At 32.4% G+C, this 9292-nt stretch overlaps 1 protein-coding gene across 2 annotated transcripts; it reads left to right on the top strand.

The window, feature by feature from the left end:
- Positions 1–3143: 3143 nt before the first annotated feature.
- On the top strand, positions 3144–8812 carry LOC100775769 (vacuolar cation/proton exchanger 5). 2 transcript variants are annotated; one of them, XM_014771285.3, is made up of 12 exons: positions 3144–3424; positions 3597–3636; positions 4326–4586; positions 4669–4718; positions 4824–4852; positions 5239–5435; positions 5533–5745; positions 6542–6676; positions 7598–7714; positions 7787–7840; positions 8306–8422; positions 8569–8812. In XM_014771285.3, exons 1-12 carry the CDS (start codon positions 3390–3392, stop codon positions 8662–8664), a joined length of 1344 nt encoding a protein of 447 aa, XP_014626771.1. In that variant the 5' UTR covers positions 3144–3389; the 3' UTR covers positions 8665–8812. The 2 variants fall into 2 exon arrangements, with proteins under 2 accessions (XP_014626771.1, XP_003551364.1); XM_003551316.5 differs by having other exon boundaries at positions 4669–4736.
- Positions 8813–9292: the final 480 nt, after the last annotated feature.

Below are 9292 nucleotides of genomic sequence, written 5' to 3'. Positions count from 1 at the left end.
ACAAAAAAAAAAAAAACCCAAAATTCAATGCCCAAGGGAGTCCCAAAGGAATCCTCCAAATCACAATTTACCTGGGTTCCCAAATGAACTTCCATCTGCATTGACTTTGATATCAGACAGTGAAGGTGGTTCCCAACGAACATGACGACAAGGGTTATGCGTTGGAAAATCATAGAATGTCGCAATAATCAGAGTGTAGGGTATGAACACAACTGACAATATGCCAAACATCCCAAGATTTATCTTGGAAAATTCATGAGTTCTTGGCCTCCTATAGAGTCCAGCAAGTAGAAAAAAAGCAATAAAAAGAGGTTCATCGATGTTATTTATATTGGTATACAGCAGTTGGTTACAATCTAAAGTGAGAAAGTCTTGGCCTGGATCAAGCTCTAGTTGTTTAAGACGTCGAGATAGATGATCATCACGAAGCAAATGGAGGGTTGATTCCTTTTTGAAGCTGCACTTGTCACAAGGAAAGTCAAACAAAACAATAGAGACATCAAAAGTATTAGTGGGAAGACTAGCATGCAAGGTAAGCCACAAAAGTGTTTGATTTAAAGTAACAATCTATATTTTTTGGTTCCGGTAGACTTGCAGGTTAACTTTATATTGTTTATACTTTCCTCCCTTTTCCTCCTAGTTTCTGACCTTTCAATAACAATAACAAATCCAAACTTCTTTATAACATCTTGAACTTCAACAAATCATCTCACTCTACAGTAACTAAAACCAATAATATTTTTTTAAGTAGAAAAACACACATCAAATATGACTTATAAATTCAATCATTAACTATTCAATATACGATATACTTCATAAGTGATGAAATATTTGGAGTAATCAGGAAAATTAGGTTGGGATCAATATTCAGATCATTATCATTTCCTTCAATTGAATTTTCCAATCCATTATCATCTGCTTGTATTGGATGTTCAAAGGCATCCTTGCTTGACGTTTGCTTCAATCATATTTCTCCAACCACTTGACATAACTTCATAAAAAATAAAAGTATTATAACTTTTTTCATCATGTATATTCTACGTTAAACAAAAGGAGACAATGAATTAATAGTTTGTAAATGTAAATGAATTTTACAATGAAATCATAATTTCGTTATATGTCTCAAAATGAACACAAAAACAGAATAATAATTTCATTATATGTCAACAAAACCCACAATACAACCGAATCATCACTTTTTTTATATACATGTGAAAACATAAAAATAAAATCATGTTTTCACCAAATTCACAGTGAAAACATAATTTTGTTGTATGTTCCAACACAACAAAATGTTATGATTAAAAATGTTGAAGGTGTGGCATCAAAGGGACACGTGGAGGGTGATCCAAGTACAAAAGATAATATGCACAATTCTGTTAGAAGGAGCAACCGCATGCGCAATGTGCCTGCACGTTTTAGGAACTAATACTATCTTATATTAGTGGAATTGTGGGTAGAGTGGGTGTGGATATTAATTATGACAGTTTTCCCCTCCCTCTTTATGTTTCTTCCCCTGAGATATTTCTCTTTTGGGACTCTCTTTTATCACTATATGATATATGCATATAAGCACCGTATTATACTAGTTTCACTTGAGATTGATTTACTGTGATTGTAGATACGTGTCTACTTCTTCTTTATTTGCAGGAACCATCACACAAAATTAGGTTTTTTTGTCGTAAACAAATGCAAAAAAGAATGCAACAAGCTCAAATAACAATCGTAAACAAATAACACAACCTGTTGAATTAGGTTCAAAAGAGGGAAACTGGTTGCTGGAAGGCCAAAGGTACTAGGGAGAAGAGGGCAAGGTGACAACCGTGAGAGGCAAATGTGGGGGATAAGGAAAAGGGAAGGGTGGTCTAGGGAAAGAAGGAGGGATAATTGTGTCACTTTACATTTTTTGAAAGATCTTGGGTGGGAATAGAAACAAGTTAGGCGGGGATAGCAATTTCCTGAAAAGAAGTGTAGAAGCAAAATGCAATATTGGGCTCTAAAGGTGACAGGGTTAGACCAAGTCCAACAGAAACAAGAACATTAAACGTGCTTTACGGCTAAAATATTACCATCCATATGGACGAAAAAAAAATCATTGCATCAATTATCCAAACTCACCTCTCTTTATTTATATATATATATATATATAGATTTGCATAAGTTGAAAGTATAAATTATCAATCAATTCTTTTTCGAAGAGGTGAGTAAGTATATTTTTATCTCAATTTTATAAATTTAAGTTTTCATTCTTATTTTATCATTATATTATGTATATAACAATTTTTTCACTCATGATCAATTTGATCATTCAGGATTTTGGAACACCAAGTCAGTTCCTTATAGTATAATAATAGTTATTATGTATAAGAAAAAATAACTTATTATTAGTATCCACACAAACTAGTAATAAATATTTTAATTGATACAAAAGTAGAAGTAAAAATTAATGATCGAGTAAATATAACAATTCATTGTAACTATATTTATATATATTTTACAATAATAATTATGTTAATATTATCTTTAATTTAAAAAATATTTTTATATTTTTTCATAACTAATTTTGTGATTATTATATTTTTATATTAATTTTCAAAATACTTATTAAATATATATTTTTAAATCAAATTAATGCTAATTAAATATTTGAAAAATAATTTAATAGTGTAATTAATTTTTAAAATATATAATGGTCAATGAAATAAAGTCAATCAATACAATAATAAAGAAACTTTGAACAATCTATAGACCATAATTAAGAAAACTGGAACAGCTAAGCAGGGGTACTAGATTAATTACATGTTGTAATATTCTATGCTTTCTACCCCCACTAAAATTGACTCAGTGAGGAAGAGTTTGGGTAATACGCATAAGTCTTAATTAAGTTCCAACCATGCTGTCCATTAAATAAAATTCCATTCTTCTTGACAAAAATATATGCATTCCATTCCATTCTTCCTAATTCCTACCAAAAGATTTATATTCCATTCTTAAACCCCCAATACAATATATTTTTTTTCCTCGAATCAGGTTTTGCCATGGCATAAAGTCAAAGTTAAATCAAGGTTTGGAATCAACATGATGAAACCAACGATGATGCAGTGTCCTAAAATCGTTTTTGGTTGACAATTAAAGAGTAATGACAATGACAAATACAAAAACGAGAAATGCGTGTTAACTAACTGTTGAGAAAGAAAACGGCTGCAGAAGACAGACATTTGAACCTAAACCCACGTCAAAACTGAAACTGAAACTCAACGAACCCAAAAAAACACATGTTTTCTCTTTCACTCTTAAACTCTTCCCACACAAAACCGAAATAATTACCCCCATAATAATTATTCTGGGGGCAATTTGGTTTCTTAATGCCCATCTGAGTTATAAAAAAAATGGAGACTCCAGTTGAAGTGAAACCTACTCGAGTGTAAGTACTTGGATTGGATTCTTCAAATTTGTTGAATTAAATTATTTTTTCTCTGTCGTGTCTTGTCTTTGAACGTTAGAATTTAATGTATTTTTGCTCAATAACGTAGCAACTTGTATATCTATGTATATTTTTATTTTTCTCCCCCTAATATTCAATCTCTTCATTGCAGTGCATCTGGATTCTTAGATGACTTGTCTGAGACTTGCAAGGTGTGATCTTTCTCCCATTCTGGCAACCCCTTTGTAAAATTCTTTTGAATTTTCAATAGGGTTAGGATTTTTAATTTATCTTACCGTAATTTGTAGTCAAATAGGAGTTTCCTTACCAACATGTCTGGTTTGAGTGATATTGAACTCAGTCCGCATAAGCAAGATCTCGAATCTTGTGAATGGAAAAAATGTACTTGAGAGAGAAAACTCCATTAAAGGTAGTCAGTCAAATTCTTCTGCGGAGATTAGTCTTCAACAAAAGTGGTGGATACTTTGCACCAATGTCATGGGTAGCAAAAAAAATAAAAATGAGTTTCCGTAGTTTGTTGGTGTTTATGAATGTTTTCTTTTGTTTTTGTAAGAAGAGCTTCTCTATTTTTTATGTATTTTTGAATATTCTAGTTGTGTGACAATGCCTATAAATAGTTTGTGTTTTTCATTAGAAAAATGATTGTTTGTGAATTATACTTGTTTTCTTTCAAATTCAAGTTCAATAATATTTGATTGTAAATTTTCCCCTTTTTATTTTGTATTAGTGAATGTTTTCCACCAAACATTTTGTAAATAGTCAACTTGTCAGTTGCCAAACAAATGTATTGTTGGAAATACTTGTGTAAAGATAGTGCTATGATGCAAAATTCAGTCAACGATTCATCTGAAATCTAGATCTTGTCCACTGTTTGTCACAGATGGGTACTCCAAACGGAAGAGCAATGTGTAAGTCTGACGATGAAGTTCCTTTTGACTCTGAAATAAATTTTCACCTGTCAGAATCTATTCTGGTGGATGTACGTGGATCACATTCTGGAGAATCTCAGACTGCTCGTCATGAAACGTTGGCGGGTATTATTTACAAGAGCATACGAGTTGTAGTTTTTTCTAACAAACTCAACTTGCTTATGCCTTTTGGGCCTCTTGCAATTCTTGTGCAGAAGTTGACTGGCCATCTTGTGAGTTGGACTTGAAACAAATCTTAACTTTCCCACACTTTAGATTGAATATCTTATATTGATTTGTGAAGGTGGACTGCAGGGTTGGGTCTTTGGTCCGAGTTTGTTGGGTATAGTGCCTCTGGCGGAGCGGTTAGGTTATGCTACTGAGTAATATTACATGTACTCTTTAAGGTTTTGCATAAGATTTTCACTTTTTATGGTTTCTGATGTTACCCTTTTCTTTGTCTTGTATAGGCAGCTAGCATTTTACACCGGAGATACTGGTAAAGTAATAGCATTCTACTAAATCTATCTTCTTTTAAATCAATCTAGAACCGACTCTGAAATAAGTTAAAGCACAAATATTGAATGTAATATGATATGTATGCAATCTTCTGACCAATTTAGGAGATATTGCTTTTATGTGCCTCTCTAACTAATTATTAGGAGAAATATCTCTTAAATTTTTCAATTATCATTTTATATGCTATATTTCGTTAGAAAATATCAATCCAGTTACTCACTTCAACCTTCCATTGTTTTAATATCCATGCTTGTGATGGTATGGTTTTAATATCTGCATGCGGTATCAGAGTGGTTCGCTAATCTATTTTGTTAGTCATATGCTTGTGGTGGTTTATTTCTAAATTTATTATATTGTATCTTGCAGTTGGGGGTCTTCTAAATGCTACATTTGGAAATGCGACAGAATTGATCATCTCAATATATGCATTAAAAAGTGGAATGACACGAGTTGTCCAGCTCTCTTTGCTGGGTTCAATTTTGTCCAATATGTTACTGGTGCTTGGATGCGCATTCTTATGTGGTGGGATTGTTAATCACAAGAAGGAACAAGTGTTTAACAAGGTAGACATGTTAATTTCTATCTTTTTTTTTTTTTTTTTTTTTTATGTTCCTTAGTTTCATTTTGTATTACCTGTAGCTGATTCAATTTAGCATGTAGGCAGCTGCTTCCGTGAACTCAGGATTATTGCTGATGGCAGTCATGGGCATACTTTTTCCTGCTGTTCTACACTACACTCACACTGAGGTCCGTGTTGGGAAGTCAGAGTTGTCACTTTCAAGACTCAGCAGCTGCATTATGCTTGTGGCCTATGTTGCATACCTATTTTTTCAGTTAAAAAGTCAAAGAAGTCTCTATGTCTCTGTGAACGAGGTTGGCAGTCTTATATCAAGTTTCCTTTTTCCTCATTCATTCTTATGTTTGTGGATATGTGGTATGCCATGTGATATTATTGATTAGCTTATGTAATCATTATCATAATTTTGTTATGAATAGGAACGGTGACACATGGACTGTTTAGGTTAATAGGTTTTGGACAGAATGGATGCCCTTTAATCTAAACAATGGGCAGACGGCAAAGTCATATTTAGATTCTAGACTTAGATAACGCAAGTTTGATGTATATCTTTTGGGGTTAAGTCTGGTCCATTTCTAATAGTTTTTGTGTTTTCCTCGTGCATAATATGCTATGCCCCATATATTCCAACAGATTTGTCTGGCATTTCTGCTCACTCTGGGGAGGGGGATTGAATGTAGGAAGACGACAATTGGCATCCGGCTCTGAACTTTGTATTGATCTTTAAGAATTTAGATTGCTTTGTATTTTATTCCTGGAAATTATTATGAAAATGATTTGTCTCACTTGCCTGAAAATTATAGCCTGAGTGTGAAGTGAACAAATGCAGGAGGATGATTGAGAAGTTTTTCTCCCTTAGAAATAAGCATAGTAAATTAGTAATTCTTCATTGATATTAAATAACTTATAAACATTCTTTTTAACTCTTTTGAAACCCACCAATATTTTTTCTAGTGTGCTTGATGTTCATTGTTGGGATAAGGCAAGGCTTGGTTGTTGTTGCTTGACATTCTATATTATTATCACATTTCCTGTAAAGGCTTGGCATAACATATTTGCTCATCAGTTTGTGGTAACATGATATGAATTCAGGATGAGAGTCAGAATGGAAACAACTCAAATGATGATGAATCCCCAGATATTTCTAAATGGGAAACACTAATCTGGCTTTCGGTTATGACTGCTTGGATATCAATCCTGTCAGAATATTTGGTTGGCGCTATGGAGGTGGGGGATGATATTCACATTTTCCTTTTTCACTTATTTTCTTTTATGAAAAGTGAAGTAGCAGTCATCTGTTTGAGATTTATTTATTTATTTTTCTTCACAACAATGTATCTAGCCACTGACACACACACACACACACACTCACATATATATCATAATGCATACCCTTTCAAATTGTGTTGTTAGAAGGTAGTGAAATTGAAATAGATTCCCTTCAGAGTTTACCTTTCAGCCTGATAATATATTTCCTACTCAGTACATGATGTTTATATATTTATGTAAGTCTTAAAAAGCTGGCTTGGCAAGCACTAAGTTGTGTCATCATTAACAATGTCAGGAGAACGAGGATGACCCATGTTTGTCACCATTAGATAGGTTAACTATTTTTGTCCACTAGGTAATGTTGATTTTGTGAGAGGTTCCCAAGGGGAGAGAGATAATCAGAGTTGCATAAAGAGAGAAGTAAATATGTAATTGAGTTGGGAATAAGGAGAGGGAACTCATCTAGGGAGATGTCGCCTTATAAGTGGGTAGAGATTTGTTATAGTCTTTATGATTTAAGAACCTACTACAACAGAATAACAGTCAACCTAACTGATTCCTTTCTAACAAGTGAAAATATTCACTCCTATTTTCTGACAAGAATCTAGACCTTCCAAATTCTAGCCGTCTCTGGCTGTTGTCTGTAAGCTGTTCAAGCAGTTTATCTTGTTCTTCCTTCATCTTTGCTTTTGTGCTTAGCTATTTGAGGTCATTCAAGTTTTTGGTTTTCTTTTCAAATGAAATTCCATTTGTCCTTTGTATATTTTTACAAGAAAGATGACTTCTCTAAGATATCATTAAATGCTTATTTTTATATGAAATTTCTGTATTGTTGGTTTTAGGACATTTTCAAAGAAACAAAATTTCTATTTGTTACAGGGAGCATCTATGGCATGGGAAATTCCAGTAGCATTTATTAGTGTCATATTGCTTCCACTAGTGGGGAATGCAGCCGAACATGCCAGTGCTATAATGTTTGCCATGAAAGATAAACTTGTGAGGTTTCAGTTCTTGTACTCACACATGTGAACACATATATATTCATTTTAACGAGTTTCATTCCTGCAGGACATTTCCTTAGGAGTAGCAATTGGGTCATCCACACAGATATCTATGTTTGTGGTAAGTATTAGTATGTTGTATGGCTGAGATTGAATTGCTATATAGAATTACTGTTGCTATGGTAAATAGACAATTCTTATTCTAATTTCGGTTTTCATGCAAGTGTGTGACAGTCTTTGCTTTCTTATACATCTAAGCATGCATAATTGCACATATTCAGGTAGAATTAAGGTAGAGTGCTGCACACAGAACTTTAGTGATGCATTTTTCTGATGGAGTTCACCATGCTAAAAGATTGGCATGTTGTCTAAATAAGAAAAAGCAAAATTTAGTAGGATATATAACATAATAGTACGATTGAAACTAAGTGATGAAACCACTGAATTTTTTCAACTTCTTCCTTTATGTAGTAGTTGATGGCTTGATGCAGCATTCATGGACAGTAATCTGCTTTTTTCATTTATAAGTTCCTCCTAATAACAAAAAGTCTTTCATTTCCTTCACGTTTTCCTTTTCCTTATGCAGATACCATTTTGTGTTGTTATTGGCTGGATAATAGGGCAACCTATGGACTTAAACTTTCAACTTTTTGAGACTGCAGCACTATTTCTTACTGTTATAGTCGTAGCCTTCATGTTACAGGTTTGTATTCAATCATAAAAAAAAGAATAAAAATTAAAAGTATGGTATTAGGAACCTAAAACACATAGATAGCACATGTTAACAATGCCTTGATTATTAGTATGATAAAAAGATAACATTGTGACATATTTATTATGAATTTGCAGGAAGGAACTGCTAATTACTTCAAAGGGCTAATGCTTATTCTTTGCTATCTGATAGTGGCAGCCAGTTTTTATGTACATGTAGATTCCTCTCAATAAGTTAGATTTGTGCTAATGAAATGAGGTTGCGAAGATTTTGTTGTTCCCCTGCTGCAAATCAAAGAAATTAATTTGTTTAAGTTCTGATTTCCATCTTGTAATTGTGTTTCATAAATGTCATTGATCTGGCTTCATGTTTGTTGCACAAGCTTCAGTCTCCACTTACATAAAATTAGTGCCGGTTTTGACATTTTATGGACTCTGAATAAACCTCCTTACACAAAATATTTTAAAATAAAAATATATATTTATGTGTGCTTATAAATTGATAAAAATTTATTAAAAAATCAAATAAACTAAAAATTGAAAAAATCATTTTTTTATTGGATTGGATTTTGGATTTGATTCTAAACTTATATACAAGTGTATATTTTTATTTATAGATTTATGATCTCATATTTACATTTTTTTTTGTATATTTGTCAAATTATCACAAGTTGTACTTATTTGTGAAAAATATGTTTAATTAAATAAATTTTTAGGTAATTATCTGAGTAAAGACAAATAAATGTAATTATCAAGTTGATAAATTTATTTTAATAATATACTATTTAAAAAGTTATAGTACTATTACTGTATAATGAGTTATAAATGATATATTTGTTAGGGTTAATTATTTTTTGAAACT

The sequence above is a fragment of the Glycine max genome, chromosome 18 (assembly GCF_000004515.6).
Source record: "Glycine max cultivar Williams 82 chromosome 18, Glycine_max_v4.0, whole genome shotgun sequence".
Taxonomy (NCBI): Eukaryota; Viridiplantae; Streptophyta; class Magnoliopsida; order Fabales; family Fabaceae; genus Glycine; species Glycine max.
This window is presented reverse-complemented; position numbering and strand designations above follow the sequence as displayed.